This window comes from Rhinoderma darwinii, chromosome 7, assembly GCF_050947455.1.
Source record: "Rhinoderma darwinii isolate aRhiDar2 chromosome 7, aRhiDar2.hap1, whole genome shotgun sequence".
NCBI lineage: Eukaryota > Metazoa > Chordata > Amphibia > Anura > Rhinodermatidae > Rhinoderma > Rhinoderma darwinii.
In genome coordinates, this window is record NC_134693.1 from 16,228,330 (window position 1) to 16,246,597 (window position 18,268).

The following is an 18,268-nucleotide window of genomic DNA, read 5'->3' on the forward strand; positions in this document are numbered from 1 at the left end:
ACTACTATAATACTGCCTCCTATATACAAGAATATAACTACTATAATACTGCTCCTATATACAGGAATATAACTACTATAACACTGCCCCTATATACAAGAATATAACTACTATAATACTGCCCCCTATGTACAAGAATATAACTACTATAATACTGCTCCTATTTACAAGAATATAACGATTATATACTGCCCTATAAACTGTATTAATACTGAACAGCAGTTATTGGATAAAATAAGTTCTAGTGCCCCCTACTGACATAAGACTGTAGAAATGACAGTAAAATATGGATGAATAAATAAATGTAGAATATTTCATAGTTATGCTGCGGTATCCATTCACTATAGGTCCTAGTTCTGCAGCTATATGGGTACAGGGGATGTTTTGCTGCATTAATGGGTAGATTTGCTATTAAGGACACTGATAAAGCTGCATGACAACCCTGTAATCATAAGAAGATTGATATCAGAATTCAGGGAGATCTCGGTATTGTTACGTGGTGACCATACTGGAAATAGCTGAATAGGAGTTTTTATAACTTGATGGAAGATTATTAATTAAAGGGGAAATGTTCCAACTTAATGAAATATTTTCCATATTTTAGGACAACACCGAGCTGCTTACAGCACTGCTGCATGGTGGAGCAGATATCCAGCAGGTTGGCTATGGAGCACTCACCGCTCTTCACATTGCAACCATCGCGGGAAACAATGAGGTGACCTTTTATGTCAGCGATAATAAATATAATATATTCATGTTTAATCGTTAAAAGACGACGATCACGATCACAAGAACTGTGTCCAGGTGAACTCTGGAAATGATGGAGTTAAAAATAAGTAACCCTGCAGACAGTACTGCTACTACTGAGCTTGTGAACCTCATTGTAGTGTTGTTTTAACCCTTCCTTTTCCAGTGTTCACAGCTTAGAGGGCACGCTGTGCCCCCTTTTTTAGAGATCGGGGAGAGAAGGGAGAACATGACCAGAGATTTGGCCACTCATGGTTGGACATTCTGAAATATAATCTAGGAGAGTTACTATGGGAGTCTTGTATCTCCCAAGAACTATAATAGAGCATATTTAAATTCCGCACCATTTCAAGATCTCTGATCGCTGTCTGTGAATGGGTAAATTCAGTCTGGATTCCAGGCTCTTTAGCTAACAGATGATTTTCTAAACTGTATACACTTGCAGCCAGTGGCGGATTAAGTAGACCATAGGCCCTGGGCTGTTACCCATAGTTGGGCCCCCCTTCTCCACCGCCGCCCTGTAACTATTGTTAACACTTCCTTTTTGTCCAGACATTAACAAATGGGTGTTACTACTCCCCTTGTCAAAAGGCTGTGTCCCGACATACTGACAGTCTCCAACCATCGCTGACAGTATCGCACCGTGTAGGGACACATTCTCCTGACAAGGGGAATAGTAACACTTATTTGTCTATTTCCTATAATAAACATGTCAGTAGAGATGACAGATTGTCTATAAATCTAGTGACTCACAGGTGATGACGTAGTTTTTTTCCTCTTCTCCATCGAGTCCAGACTTCATGACGACTTTTCCCGGCCATGACCCATTTCCGCAGAATTTGCCACTCAGGTGTCTTTGGCTCCTCACTTTTCCAACATTTCCACACCTATAAACAAAGATAATATTATCATGGTGCCACACACTGTGCCCCTAAATATAATAGCACCAAACACTGCGCCCCTGAATAAAGTAGTACAAACACTGTGCCCCTAAATATTATAGCACCATAGACTGCGCCCCTGAATATAATTGTGTCAAACACTGTAGATAGCACCACACACAGCCCCCTGGAAATAGCGCTACACTGTCCTCCCCCTCTGTAAATAGCGTCACATAGCCCTCCCCCTCTTGTATATAGTGCTACACAGCAATCCCCCTTAGATATAGTGATACACAGCGCTCCCTTCTATATAGTGCTATACAACAATCCCCCCTTGTATATTGTGCTACACAGCGTCTCCCCCCTTGGACCTGCAGCTCTTGTAATTGCTCAGTATAATGTCCCCCGTAGCTGCCCCCACAGTATATTGCCACCCATAGATGCCCCCACAGTATAATGCCCTTCATATCTGCCTCTACACAGTATAATGCCTCCATAGCTGTGACACAGTATAATGCCTCCATAGCTGCGACACAGTATAATGCCCCCATAGCTGCTACACAGTATAATGCCTCCATAGCTGTGACACAGTATAATGCCCCCATAGCTGCTACACAGTATAATGCCCCCATAGCTGCGACACAGTATAATGCCCCCATAGCTGCGACACAGTATAATGCCCCCATAGCTGCTACACAGTATAATGTCCCCATAGCTGCGACACAGTATAATGTCCCATAGATGTGAGTGACACAGTATAATGCCCCATAGATGTAAGTGACACAGTATAATGCCCCATATGTACGTACCTAATAAATAAATAAATAAATAAATAAAACATAATTACTTACCTATCCCGGTTCCCACGACGGTGGGGGATGCTTCTCCTCCTCTGCACTGTGCTGTGAGTGACTCCGTGCAGACAAGCGCGATGACGTCACTACATCGCGCCTGCCTGCACTGAGCCGCTCACAGCAGAGTGAATGCTGAATTCAGTTGGAAGCGGGCAGTGCGGCAGCACTGCATAGTTTTTTAAAATTGTCTGCGGGGGCAATTGGTCCCCTGGCAGCCTCGGGCCCCGGGCGGCCGCCCGAAACGCCCATATTATAATCCGCCATTGCTTGCAGCAGATTCTCAGCTATGAGAAGTATGTAGGTCTGTACACCTGCTGAGTACCTGCAAAATCGTGCAGCCGTCACTGAACAGACCGTTATGGGCGCACGATTTTACACGTTAACAGCAGTTTTACCCGTATCACTGCACGACCAATAACAAGCAATATGAAAACCGCAACAAAGAGTATGCTAGAGTCTTACGGCCGCATCACGTGTTAAGGCTCTCCAACGGAGCCTTACCCTACATGTTTTTAAATGTTTCTATTTACCGGCAACAAGCAGAGATCTTGAAAATGGTGAGGAATTTATTTAGATAAAACCTGGAAAAACACAGATTTTGATGCAGATTTTAGATTCCGAGCCAGAAGTAGATCCAGGAGGAAGGAGAAGTCTAAATTCTTCCATTATATTTCCCATTTCTTTTGAAACTATTTCTCAAAAATCTGCATCAAAACCTGCAACAAATTGTGATGTGTGAACATAGCCTAAGAAGTGATGCAGCAGTCTGAGCTTGCAGAATTCAGACCTTTCCACCTTTGCTGATTTTTTTGCATTTTGATCTATCTTTCCAAATAAAACATTTTCCGTCTCTTCATAAATAACTTTGCAGGAAAAAATCAATGTGAACAGTGGACAACATGTAAGCCACGTATAATTATTTTTTTTTCCGTTTAATTGGCGCTTAACAATAATAATTTTAGGTATTTTGTACTGAAAGTGAAGAAGCGCCGAAAAAGGTGAAAGGTCGTCTATTTTTTCTAAAGTAGCAGAAAGAGAAGCCCCTGATTTGTCATTGTGCAGCGTGCTCTTCTGAGATACTCCGTCTCAGGCCTTTGTATTAAATCATGTGGAAGTAAACGAGACCCCAAGTCTGACCCGGACCTGAAACGTTTTGCCTCCCATAGAAATTTATCTAGACTTCGATTTAAAAGCAAATACAGAGGTCGTTGCTTTTTCATTCTCTTCTAAACGACTTCACTAAACGTCAATATATTTCCGCATCCCAATTGTTTGGCTGATGTCTTGTGGATTCAACATTCAAGCATAAATCCCTCAAGGTTTCCTATCAGGCGGCGCCTTTGTATTGTTTAGAATTTTTTAGGACAAGTCCGATTTGAATAGTATAGGGGAGAAAGAATAAACATGATGAAGTTAAAATTATTAAGAGATATTTTGCAAAATACCTGTGCATGTGCCCCATTACAACATATGGATATCATAAAGGGGGCCCCCCACTTGAGACCCCTGTCTATTAGCCAGAGCCAGGAAAAAAAAAGTGCTCCCGCTCTGAAGGACTGGGCCGTCCATCTGTTACATGGTCGCCCATTCATTTAAATGGAAGCCATGTAATACTACTTTTGCCCTGTAGTGGCCGCTGCAATGGAAGTGTATGGCTGCAACTTCCCACAGTGATATAATCTGCTGATCACCAGGATTTTCAGAAACTCAACCCAAGCCAAACAGCTGATCATCTGGGGGGCTCTTTAAATACATTAACCCCTTCCCACTCAGTACTATTATGTCGGGCTGAGCGCATCGTTCGCGCTCAGCTCAGTAATATTACTTACCGTGTTTGAGCTGTGATACCTGCTGTTTCCGACAGCAGGCTATCATGTGTAGGGACCGATCGCGGTGGTCCGCACCAATAGCGGTCGCAAGCTTCTTAGAGGTTAAAACACCATCGACGTCCCGCGACATGGTCACAGCCGCCGATGGTTGCTATGGCAACAGGAGGCCTAAAAATGGCTATGCCATCTACGGAAGCCTAGTTACAAAGTCAGGACCCACTATGCTTGCTGTCAGTGAGTAGCTGACAGCTCTAATACACTGTACTACGCATGTAGTGCAGTGTATTCGAATTGTGATCAGGGCTTCATTCCTTCAAGTCCCCTAGTGGACAAAAAAAAAAGTAAAATAAGTTGTATAAAAATAAAAGTTTAAAAGTAATAAGGGTATGTTCACACGGCAGCGTCCGTAACGGCCGAAATTACGGTGCTGTTTTCAGGAGAAAACAGCCCCGTAATTTCAGCCGTATTGGCATGTTGAGGCGCTTTTTGTTGCGTCCATTACGGACGTTAAATGGAGCTGGTTTTCCATGGAGTCCATGGAAAACGGCTCCATTTACGTCTGAAGAAGTGACCGGCACAAACTATACATAATTGATATCGCCGCATCCGGTATGGCCTGAACTAAAGAAGTATTTAATTATTTATCACGCTCGGTGAACGCCGTAAAAGAAAATAATAATAAACCGTACCAGAATCACAATTTTTTTGGTCACTGACGTTCCCCAAAAATGGAATAAAAAGAGATCAAAAAGTCGCATGTACCTAAAAATGGTACTAATTCAAACTACAGTTTGTTATGCAAAAAACAAGTCCAATCACGGCTTTTCTGATAGAAAAATAAAAAAGTTCTGGCGCTTAAAATAAGGCAACACAAAAAGTAAATGATTTTTTATAAGAAGTATCTTATTGCGCAAACGCCATATCACATAAAAAAAACTATAAACATATGATATCGCCGTAATCGTATCGCCCCGCAGAATAAAGTGAATATGTCATTTATAGCGCACGGTGAACGCTGTAAAAAAAAAAAAAAAAAAGGAATAAAAAACAATAGTAGAATTTCTGTTTTTTAGTCACCACGCCACCTAAAAATAGTGCTTGTCCAACCAGCAGTTTATGAACTCATATGTGGTATTGCCGTAATTGGGGAAAAATTTCTTTTCGAATGTTGGGGTGCTTTTTCTCCTTTATTCCTTGTAAAAATGTGTACCTTTTATCGGAAAAATATGTGAATTTCAATTGCACAGGCTAATTCCACAAAATGCAGCCAAAAACCTGGGGTCTAAATGCTCACTATATCCCTCGATAAATTCCTTGAGCGGCGTAGTTTGCCAAATGGGTTCACTTTTGGGGGGGGGGGGGTTCCACTGTTTTGACACCACAAAACCTGTTAACCTGACATGGGGCCTAAAATATATTCTAATAAAAAGGAGGCCCCAAAATCCACTGGGTGTTCTTTTGTTTCTGAGGCCGGTGCTTCAGTCCATTACCACACGAGGGCCACATGTGGGATATTTCTAAAAACTGCAGAATCTGGGTAATAAATATTGAGTTGCGTTTCTCAGGTAAAACTTGTAAAATTTGTAAATTTCACCTCTACTTTGCTTTAAATTCCTGTGAAATGCCTAAAGGGTTAAGAAACTTTCTAAATGCTGTTTTGAATACTTTGAGGGGTCTAGTTTTTAAAATGGGGTGTGTTATGGGGGTTTCTAATATATAAGGCGATCAAAGCCACTTTAGAACTGAACAGGTACCAAAAAAAAAAGGCTTTTGACATTTTATTCAAAATATGAGAAATTTCTGCTTGCGTTCTAAAGCATGTAACGTCCTAGAAAAAGAAAAGAATGTTCAAAAAACGATGCCAACATAAAGCAGACATATGGGGGATGTGAAATAGTAACTATTTTGTGTGGTATTACTATCTGTCTTTCAAGCAAATACATTTAAATTCAGATTAATGCAAATTTTTCCAAATTTTCTCTAAAATGTTGTTTTTCACAATTAAACACTAAATATATCGACCAAATTTTACCACTAACATAAAGCCCAATGTGTCACGAGAAAACAATCTCAGAATCGCTTGGCTAGGTCTAAGCATTTCAGAGTTAGGCCTTATTCACACAAATGTGTTATATGTCCGTGCTACGCGCGTGATTTTCACGCACGTCGCACGGACCTATGTTAATGAATGGGGCCGTTCAGACTGTCAGTGAATTTCACGCAGCATATGTGCTCTGCGTGAAACTCATGACATGTCCTATACTTGCCCGTGTTTTGCGCAGCACGCACCCATTGAAGTCAATGGGTGCGTGCAAATCACGCTCGGCACACGGAAGCACTTCCGGCTGCCGCGCGTGATTTGCACTACAGTAGTAAAATAAATTAATGAAAACCGAAAAGCACCTCGTGCTTTTCTGTTTGTAAACATAAACCAGAGTGTCATCATGATGCCGGCTGCGCTAAAATCACGCAGCCACGCGCCATATGCTGATGACACATGGACCTTTTGCGCGCGCAAAATGCAGCGTTTTTTGCGCGCACAAAATGGACACGTCCGTGTGAATAAGGCCTTACTGCCTCATAAAGTAACACATGTTTGATTTGAAAAATGGGCTCTGAACCTTAAGGCCCAAACTAGGCTGCGTCATTAAGGGGTTAAGAAATGGAATGTGCCAATTAAAAGCTATGTACACCTTTTGAAAACACATATAAAATAATGTGTGTGTGTGTGTGTGTGTTTGGTGCAACTTTCTAAATACTTTTTATTAAACATGGTCTTTACTTTTTGAGATACAGCTGCTTTGTATCCTGTGTATCTAGAGCAGCTGTATTGTGCGCTAAAACTTGAATCCATCAGGTCAGTGGGACTGACGGGTTCTGCGTCAGCGGGGATCCACCTGTTATTGATCACACATGTGTTATGAACTTAGATGTGATCGGTAACCGCTCGATCCTGCGTGTCAGACACTCGCAGGACCCACTGTCGCAGAACCCGTCAGTCCTGCTGACCTGACGGATACAGGTTTCAGCACTAGATAGAGCTGCTGCGTATACAGAATACAAAGCAGCTGTATCTCAAAAAAAACCAAACATGTGTAAACATCTGGTCCTGGGGGATACACCAAGCTGGTGGAGTTTCTTTCCTTGTTGCACCCCAAAATCCACTACATAGGGACAAAAACCTTATATTAAAAGGATTTGTCTAAAGTTACAATAACGTAAGCGGAATCTTCCGGCAAAGAAAAGGGAAAATCACATTTGTTTGCCAATCTCTGAGTACAAGAAGAATAATTCTCCCGTCATGTAACTTCGGGGAGCATCATTACTTCCAGTCATTACTACGAGTTCTTGCTGTTTTCGCACAGTCTAATTTGGTGGCCTGAGTTGTCAGTGGGGCTGGATGTGCCGTAGCTGCTCCCATGTCAATGTCTTTTCTCCATGTTGGTGGCTCGTTTTACTCGGCGATCATGAGATCATTTTATTTTGTTGTTCACGGTCCAACGAGTGAAATATTTTTCTCTAATCATCTTGTATAAATCAAGCATGGCCGTGATCCGCATCCCTCTAATGCATATCCGCTGATGTTTACATTTCATCATCCGTCTGTCATGTCTCTATTGCTCCTCATACGTGAAATCTTTTTTCTTTCTTGCTCAGGCTGTCGACATTTTATTACAACACGGGGCGTACGTCAATGTTCAGGACGCGGTATTCTTTACCCCATTACACATTGCCGCGTACAATGGCCACGAGCAGGTGAGATATATTAACTTGAATTGCCAACAGAACATAACAAATTGTTGTAGGGATGCTTAATATAGATGTAGCAGAGCTGAATTTGTCATTTTATTCCATGGAGCTACATGATGTGTGAATCATCAGCACGCTGAAGACAACGAAGAAGGTTTCTTGTGGCTCTATGTAAATCCAGCGGCATAACTTGAAGCTCGGGGCCACAAGGCTAGATCTGCAACAGGGCCCCCCACCTACCATGTGCCACTTATAATACTGGTGTTTTCTTAAGTTGCAGAGGGGCCTTCGGGACCCCCCAGGCACCAGGGCCTGGGTACAACTGCTACCTCTGCACCCTCTACAGCTACACCCCTGTCCACAGATAACATATTGTGATATCACAGTGAATTGAGCCAAATGATAAACTTAGCCCTGCTATATCGGTATGATCTGTATAAGAAACTTTGCACCTTTTGTGCCGTTAATTTTCTAGGGGTTATGGGAGTTGACTAATTGATAATGATGTGACTTTTCAGGGATTATTTTGGCCTAACCATGTCCATATGCCCAATTAGGGGACTGGTGCTGCCCCTTTTTTATTTGCCAGATTTGGGAGCTATTGATCAGTTGATGCTCTGGAGCACTCATATAAATGGGCACTATGTAATACCACATTTCCCCTGCAGTGGCCGCTGCAACTTAATACACGGCCACCTGCAGCTTCTATTCAATGACAGCAAGCAAAGAAATGGCACGGCATTGAAACAAAAAGAATATTAGAAAATGGCAAAACTTGAAACCCTTTAAGGAATTGTTATTTAAGGAGTTCCTGTCTATAACAGAACATTTCTTTAGTTTTTTTGATAGGTTTTTATTTTTGCTTTTCTCTTCTTACGTGGCAGGTTACTCGACTCCTCTTGAAATTTGGTGCAGATGTTAACATGAGCGGAGAGGTCGGGGACAGGCCGCTGCACCTCGCTTCAGCCAAGGGATATCTGACAATTACAAAATTTTTGCTGGAAGAAGGTGCCAAGGCAGATGGTAAGTACTTTATTTTTCTCTTTTCAAATAATTTTATAAAGTAACATATTCAGCAAAACACATCCAGCAATGAGGGGCCCCTCAAGTACTTTGGATTAAGTTTGGTATAGTAGACACTACAGATGTTTTCCTATAATGAAGCTCGACCTCTGATTACGTTGGCCACATATAGTCAGCAAATGTAATATATTTTCGTGATCTGTTTTAAGTTTGTTCTTACACTATGCAGCATAGAAGAAAAGTTAAGTGGAAACCATCAACAAGCAGGTTAGCTGCTTCTATCATTATTATTATTCTGACTTGGCAGCTTGTCTTACACATTAATACTGGATGCTTATGGTCACACAAGGTAGAGTAACATAGAAATACTTAATATCTACATTGAGTTTTATATCTTAAAAGTTTTTTTTCGGGACTATAATATTGATAGCCTGTTCTTAGGAGAGGCCGTCAATATCAGATCGGTGGGGGTTTAATCCTTGAATAAGCTGACTGAAAGGGGCCGCAGCGTTCCAGCGAGTGCTGCGTCTTTTTCATTCTTTACTAGACACATCACCGTATATTTGGTAGTAACTGTGCCAGGTGCTGCAGCTCAGTCCCATTCAAGTCAATAGGACTGAGCTGCAGTACCAGGCACAGCCACTACCTACTGTACGGCGCTGTCTGGTGAGCCCTGGTGACCCTTCAGGCTGCTGATCCCCCACCGATCTGAAATTACTGGCTTATCCTAAGGATAGGTCATCAATATTATAGTCGCAGAAAGCCGCTTTAATAATCAGGGCTTCAGAGGGTAATCGGGTGTTAACGGTCAAATCAAACCCACAGCCCAATTATTGCAGGATATTAAAATGCACTCACAGTACTAAATATGGACAGATAACAGGACCGTACTATAGGGAGAGCTGAAGGGGAAATTGACCAGGGGCCTCCTCCACCTAGAACCATCCAGTACTTCCCAGTTACTTCCAGTATCCAGACATGGGAGTTTCTGCACTATGGCTGCTTTATTATATTCACCAGAATCTCCTGCTCTGCCAAAAAATGGGAATATATATTCATAGTGTCACCTAAGACTTCAGTCAGCTGGAATCGGTGTGAAGTAGCTGATATTGAATGTCCAGGGGCCTCTACCAACGTTTAACCGGCCCTGACATATGGTAAGGTTAAAAGATCAGTCAACAGCAACTTGTTGATGGTTTCTATGTATTTTTATACATTATACAGAGAAAAAAACAAAATCAAATAAGTGATCATAGCAAAGTAAAAAAAAGATATATCACAAAACGTCTTCAGTTTTAGCATCTGGCCATTTATTTTCACTGCAGTGACCCCTGCAGGCAAAATGTAGCATTACATCTCGGCCATTCAAATGAATAGCCAACTATGTAATTCATGGATGGTCCGGGTCCGCCAGAGCAGGAGATGCTCTAACAGAGCTGCTCTCCACCCCCCCCCCCCCCCCCCCAGGCTCCCTGAGGACATATGGACTAGGGTTGCCATTAAAAGAGAGAGTCTTTTACGATTTTGTTCAGCTGTTTCCCAGTTGACCTGCTTCTGGGAGAGCTGGGTGACAACCATTGTGGCCTTCATTACAGCTCTCACAGTATTTGTCCTCCAGCTTTCCTAGATTCCAGAATGACAAAGCTGCATAGTTGTACTACCATAGATATGACTGTGTAACTCATTACCATTCAGGAGATCGGGAAAGTTTGATGTCCACCTCTGTAATGGCAGGAATAGTGCTGAATAACTTTATGATTTTCCCATTACAGAGGAATATTATTGTACATTATCCGTCTTTCCACAGTCAACGCCCAAGATAATGAAGATCACGTTCCGCTGCATTTCTGCTCACGATTCGGTCACCATGAAATTGTCAGATATCTTCTGCAGAATAACTCAGATGTGCAGCCGCATGTGGTGAATATTTATGGAGACACGGCCTTGCACCTGTGAGTACCCTGTATCCAAACCTCGGCCTCCACCTAATGTAGGGGTGTACATAGAAGAAAAGGGGTTCTCAGAGCGATGTCAGGCGGTGCACCCTCCATCTATACAGGACATGACCAAGTCCACTTCTAATTGCAGTGTAAACTTTGTTTTTGCACATACATTGCTTACTTTTAAGAAGAGATTTTAGGGAGATTTTGCATTTTTTTTTGTGGCGCATTATATAGGCCACGCCCCCAACCTAAAAATTAGAAGTAGTTTATATGAATCCCTTCATCGCACCCCACAATGAATACTGATCCCATACCAGACTCTCGAAACAAATACAGACTCCAAAGCAGACCCCTAAATACAGATCCCAGACCAGACCCCTAAATAAATAGAGAACAGACCTACTAAACAAATACACACCCGAGACCAGATCCCCTAAATACAGACTCCGACCAGCCCCCCTAAACAAATACAGACCCTAAAGCAGACTCCCTAAATACAGACACCAGGCCGGACCCCTAAATAAAGACACCAGTACCCTAAGTAAATACAGACCCCAGAGCAGACCCATCCTAAACCATTATAGTTCGAGACCAAACCCCCTAAATACAGAAAACAGACCAGACCCTTAAATATATACAGACACCAGACCCCCTAAAAAAATACAGACACCTAAACAAATACAGACCTCAGATCAGACCCCCTGAACAATTACAGTCCCAGACCAGACCCCCTAAATACGGAGACCAGACTCCATAAACAAATACAGACCCCAGACCCCCTAAATACAGACTCCGACTAGACACCCAAAACAAAAACAGACCCCCAGACCAGACTGCAGATATTCACCTCTCCTCGTTCTTGCCTCTGGGGACTGCAGTAACAAGGACAGGTGGGCATTTAGTCAGGACGCAGCGTCGGTAGATTTGTCGCTTCTTTTAGAAGATCAGTGGGTCTCTTCTTTTTTTTTGGGGAGTCTCCTTGACATTTGGGGGAGTAGGCAACCATGGCGTCAACCATAAAAAAAAAGTGGCAAATAATTGGCTCCAAAGTTATCTGCAATAGGTTTATCTTGGGGCCCCGTTGTATTTTGGGCACATGATTACGTCAGAGTCTGGGCCCATTGGATTCTATGGAGACCAGTCGGACCGTGCTTCAAGCCAACACATTCATGCCACCACTGTTTGGGGCAGCATGGTCCAGGAGGAGGGGGATAAGACCAACCTGGGCAAGAGCCCCACACTCACCGGGACCCATAGCATGCACAGGGGCTGCCCCTGTATATTACGCCCCTGATCTAATGTTTCTCCATCTTTCTCGCAGCGCCTGTTACAATGGAAAGTTTGAAGTAGTGAAGGAATTAATTCAGCTGTCCGGTACGGAGAGTCTGACCAAGGAAAATATTTTCAGTGAAACCGCTTTTCATAGGTAAATATTTGACACATTTTCTTTCTCGTTGAAATGAATAGACAAGTGATTTTAATATATAACGTACGGTGTGAAGAAACGCGTGTGGATTAGACTTCTGCTCTGTCAATTAAAAAAGATTAAAAAACATTCTAAAGCGTTTCCCCTGAAATAAAAATAATCACTGCTAAATGTAAAGTTATTCTCAACTGTTTCTTAGTTATATCTGTCTCTAAGAAATATCAACCAATATGGCCGCCGCCGCAGCTCCCACAAGCTTACCGCACAGCTTTCCCAGAATACTTATTCGCTTCTTTACCGCTGAACAGAGGGTCAGTTCACACCGAGTGTAAACACTGCAGATTTTACTGCAACTTTGCGGCGGAAAAGCTGCGATTCAGCCGTACAAATAGCTTCACGCGAGTAGGTCGGGCGGCGCGGAGAACAGAGGGTCGTGTTGCTATGACAATGCTGGGGGGGGTAAGTATAAACTTTTTTTTTCTAGCACTGTTTCCACACAAAAATCTGCAACACAATTCCAGGATGGATACGCAGTGTATTCGCCCTGTGTGTACCCTGTGTGCCGCCCCGTGTGTACCCAGCCTAATAGCGGCCATAGTGATTGTCCCCGGCTTTGCAGCAGTACTGTGGGAAAGGAAGATGTACGGTATTACGGCATAATGAAGCAGATTTGCCATTCAGGATCTGGGAAAGCTGTATTGGGAGATTATCACAAATCTTTCTCATAGACGGATATAACTAGAAAACTGTTGAAAGGAATTGTTAACATTTTGATTGAAGAAGATGCTCAGAGGCTCGGGGTCTATTCACACGTCGCAGTCATATCGCGGATTTTGCCGCAGTTTACACAAAATCGAGCAAAAAATGCAAATTGACCCTGACGTGAGAATATTTGGAAATTTTATATAACTCCACCAAATCATTTGGGGTATTCCGACCATAGACATTTAAGGTGTTTCCTTAGGATACGCTATAAATGTCTGATGGTTGGGGTCCCACCTCTTTCGACTCCCACCTTTCGGCAGAATAGTGGTCTTGTGACCCCCTCATTCGACAATTCTAAGTGGCTGGCGTCAGCCAAGATCGGGAGGAGAAGAAAGAGAGCAGGCCGAGCGTGTGTGCTGCACTGTCTGGGAGTTGTGGAAGGAGCCGAGTACAGTTACCATTTCAAGATCTCTGCTTGCTGTTAGTGAATGCAAACATTCATGTTTACATCCGGAGGCAGCCCTGATAATGCACGTGTGCAAACTTTAAGAAATTTCCCTATAACTGCTTCCATGGGAAAGGCACCAAAACCACAGCGTGTGGGTTCACCCAACCATATGAAAAATCGGAACCCGTATGGTATCGTATTTTTGACCGTATGCTGTACGAGTACTATGTGTGTTCTGTATCTTCTGATTTAAAACCAGTCATTCTTGCCAGCAGTTTAGTGGAGATAATGTAAACCCATAAGGAGGGCCGCACCGTCGGCGAGATGAGCAGCGCTCCATGGGAACGGCAATTGAGCCTCCTGCCCTGCACACGTGTTCAGGTCCAGGGGGTGGCGCTGCTGTCCATATGAGTGTTAGTGACTGTACACCTGCCCCTGGCTGCCCATATGCCAGGATCCCTGCACTCTTAGCCTCTGCCAGTCTAGTTGTTGACCAGTCACTGGGGTATCAGACCTAACTGAGGAGGTGAGTAGGCGACTCTACATTAGATACTTGACTCAGAAATGTGCCTATTAACCCATTCACTTCCATAGAGCACCAGGAATGTTCCTATTACCCCTTCACTAAACTTGGTCACCGAAGATCGTATCACATGCAGCAGGGATTTACTGCTGAGGACAAGCCAGGAAAAAATCTGATGCAAAATCCTAATGTGCTTCTTGCGGGTTTTGACCAGGATTTTTGGATTGCAAAAAGTAACGTTTAAAGGGGTTTTACTATCCGGGACATTTATGGCATATGTTTTCGTAACTGCCTTTAGTTTCACTACTATGGGACTTACGGAAACAGCGTAGCTCAGCAAGCTGCGCTGTTTCCTTTTTCATGGGCGGAAATCACACACTTCAGCTGCAACACTGAGCGGTAGAATGGGGTTTAGGGGGCCCCGTTCTAGAGATAGGTGCGGGTTCCAGAGGTGAGACCTACATCTATCTGACATTTATGACATATCCCGTGGATATGTCCTAAATGTCCCTGATGGAAAAACCCCTTTAAGGCCAGATCTGTGTCAAAATTCTGCAATATTTAGGGCATGTACTAAACACCATGGATTTTGTAGAAAAGCACGTACAACAACACCTGGGTACAAGCATACAACGAGGGTACAGAACCCTCCATAGGATAACATGACAGACGTAAAACTGCCACGCAGCCGCAATACAGTTGTGTGTATGAGGCCTTAGTGTTCGTTTAGACGATGCGTAAAATTCCGCTGCGGAGCATAGGCTGCGGAGCGGAATTTGGTGTCCGCAGCATGCTCTGTCTGTTGCGGAGCAGTGGCGGACTCATGGCGGAATTTCTCCATTGACTTCAATGGAGATTCTAAGTTCCGCAATGAAGTCCGCAGCTGTCATGCACATGTTATGTGTGCTGCGGATGCGTCTTGCTTTTTTGCCATGACATTTCTTCATTCTGGCTGGACCTATGTATTTCTAGGTCTACAGCCAGACTGAGGAAGTCAATGGGGCTCCCGTAATGACGGGAGCGTTGCTAGGCGACGTCAGTAAATAGTCACTGTCCAGGGTGCTGAAAGAGTTAAGCGATCGGCAGTAACTGTTTCTGCACCCGGGACAGTGACTACCGATCCCAATATACATCAACCTGTAAAAAAAATAGAAGTTCATACTTACCGAGAACTCCCTGCTTCTGTCTCCAGTCCGGCTTCCCAGGATGACGTTTCAGTCTAAGTGACGGCTGCAGCCAATCACAGGCCAATCACAGGCTGCAGCGGTCACATGGACTGCCGCGTCATCCAGGGAGGTCGGGCTGGATGCCGAAAGAGGGACGCGTCACCAAGACAACGGCCGGTAAGTATGAAATTTGTTTACCTTCACTAGGGAAAGTGCTGTCCCTTCTCTCTATCCTGCACTGATAATAGAGAGAAGGGAAGATCTTTTACCGCAGTCCGCAGCAGCTAGTCCGCATCAATTTACTGCACATTTTGGGCAGATCCGCAGCCGTAATCCGCAACCCGGATTAGGTGCGGCATTGATGCGGACAGTTGCGGAGGAATTCCGCCACGTGGGGGCATGCCCTTATACCTAAGCACCTGTGATACTCCTCGGATACGTTGTTCAGTCTGTAATTGCCCCTTTTATAGTTTAGTAACTTGTGTTTGTCGGCAAATTATTATTGCAGTAACATCTCTACAGATTTTCATCAAATAGAAATTCCTTTGAAGGATTCCTAATTATGATTTTTGTTTTCTTTTAAAAAAAATACAAAAATAAGTAAATGTGTCATTGGGTTGTCACTCATCTTTCCCAGGAACAGATATAACCTAGAAATAGATGAGACGACGTTTTAACAACTTATTTACTCTTATTCGCCGTCATGTGGTGTTTTTCGATGTCCGATTGCGGCACGGTTGTTACATTAATTATATTTTTATGCTTTGTTTCCGCAGTGCATGTACATACGGCAAAAATCTGGAGCTTATTCAATTTCTTCTTGATCAAAATGTCTTGAACATCAATCACCAAGGAAGAGATGGACATACTGGTAAGACCGTAGACGCACTCGATGGCAGCGCCATTCTCTCTTTCCTGCACTGATCATAGAGATGAGTGCAGGAGCAGTAATTTATGTGTGCGCCCTCTGGTGGCCGCTTACATTTATCTTCCTGCATTTCAGTAAATTAAATTAGAGTGTGAGCTGGGAGCAAGTATACTGTGGCAAGGCTTTCATGGGGGCATTGTGGCTATTATTTATAGGGGAAAATTTAATCTGGTTTGCATTCAAGGACATTGGGTGGGGCATTATGGCTGGCACTAATTGGGGCACTGTGGCTGCAAAAGTTATGGGAGTACAATGTTTGTTTGCTGTTACTATAGCACTACGGCTGACAGTACGGGATGGGCGACTTTGGTGCCAAAAAGTAACCCCCCCCCCTTGCCAAGTGGGCTATAGGAGTAACATGCACGAGACTGACAGACATAGAGTGGCAGGAGAGATCAGGAAGTGTCTGTGTATACTTGTATGCATGCTGAGTGACCGGGTGACCAAAGACAGTTCTCCATATCCTCCAAAATGGCTGCAATGGTTGCAACATCCTGTCCAGAGTTACCGTATGAAGAGCAGCTTTGGCGGACAAATGAATGCTCTATCCAGTGAAATACTGTTGTACGTTTTATTATTTGGGGCAGAGAGGCACTTTAAGGGTTACCCACAGGGTAGCAATTAATTTAGATTAAGAAAATGTTAATGTCTTTGGATAATCTATTATTCTGTCCTTTACACACTCCCAGTGCTTACAATTATTCTTCCCTCTCTTTCTTTCATGTATTCATTTTGTTTTGAGGTCGTCATTCTTCTCGGCTGGCAGAATAAGTACCAGCTTGTTGGTTGTAATAAAATAAAATCATCTTGTCCTTTCAACACTCAGTAATTTTGAGCATAACATATTTCCCCAGGAAGAATATCACTCCTGGCTTTATGATTATTGGGTGTACTTCTATTATGTTCATGTAGTTCTAGTGACTTCATGTCCCAATCTTGCAGGATTACACTGCGCCTGCTACCACGGCCACATACGTCTGGTTCAGTTCTTGCTTGACAATGGAGCCGACATGAATCTCGTCGCCAGTGATCCCAGTAGATCAAGCGGGGAAAAAGATGAACAGACCTGTCTGATGTGGGCTTATGAGAAAGGTATTGCAGTTCTAGCTCAGTGCAATTGTGTAGTATCCCATAGCAGCCGACATTGCATGCAATGAAACTATGTTAGTCTACGTTCAAACAGGGCGGATACGCTGCGTAAAGGTACAGTGTATCCGCCAAATTGTGGTGAAGTTCTTCTGCTGGAATGTTCGCTGCGGAAAACTGCATGTAATAAAAAAACAACAAAAAAAACACCATACTTACCCTCTGACGTCCTGCAGATCGGCCTCCTGGAATGACTTGTAATCCCATGTGATTGGCTGCAGCGGTCACATGGGATGAAAGTTATCCCAGGAGGCCGGCCTGGATGAAGAAGCACAGAAGTCTGGGTAAGTATAAGATTTTTTCTTTCTCTGTTGCGTTTATTGCGGTGGAATCGTCGCTTTTCTGTCACAAAAAAATGCAACATCTTCTATTTGTTGTGAGTTTTACCTCCCATTGGATTCAATGTGGAAAACCCGCAACAGAAAAGCAGCGATTACGCAAATACACATGACAGGGTGCGGATTAAAAAAAACGCACTGCTGGTCAATTTCTGAGTGTTTTTGCCACTCCTCTTTTGCGCAGCGTGTGGATGAGGTTTGTTCAAATCTCATCCATCTGCTGCTACTGTGTTATGCTGCGGATTTTCTGCCAAGAAATACTCTATACTACTTCTGTTGTCATAAGGTGTGTGGCACAGTTTAAATTAGGGGAAAATGATACAGGATATTGTTTTATGATGCAGCATACCATTTTGTGTCACAACACAAATTACAATTTTGTAACACCGAATACTACACAGTGGAGTCCCATTATTATGTTCAGCAGCTAATATCCAGAGTAACCGCCGTGTGCAGCACTGACAGCAGCTAGACGGGCGGGCAGTGACTCAATAAGGTGCTGGTCGGTGGTCTCCGGTATCTGGCGGTCGCTGACGGCAGAACATCCCACATTTGCTGGAG

At 43.3% G+C, this 18,268-nt stretch overlaps 1 protein-coding gene across 1 annotated transcript in view; it reads left to right on the forward strand.

Annotated features, from left to right (window-relative positions):
• The window catches only part of LOC142657627 (serine/threonine-protein kinase TNNI3K), a 227,442-nt gene that overhangs the window by 58,916 nt on the left and 150,258 nt on the right, over nt 1-18,268 (forward strand). Inside the window, exons 7-13 of the mRNA XM_075832842.1 lie at nt 605-715; nt 7,969-8,067; nt 8,946-9,084; nt 10,892-11,036; nt 12,349-12,453; nt 16,072-16,166; nt 17,166-17,315. Coding sequence (XP_075688957.1) covers nt 605-715; nt 7,969-8,067; nt 8,946-9,084; nt 10,892-11,036; nt 12,349-12,453; nt 16,072-16,166; nt 17,166-17,315 — 844 coding nt within the window. The remainder of the gene's footprint in view (nt 1-604; nt 716-7,968; nt 8,068-8,945; nt 9,085-10,891; nt 11,037-12,348; nt 12,454-16,071; nt 16,167-17,165; nt 17,316-18,268) is intronic.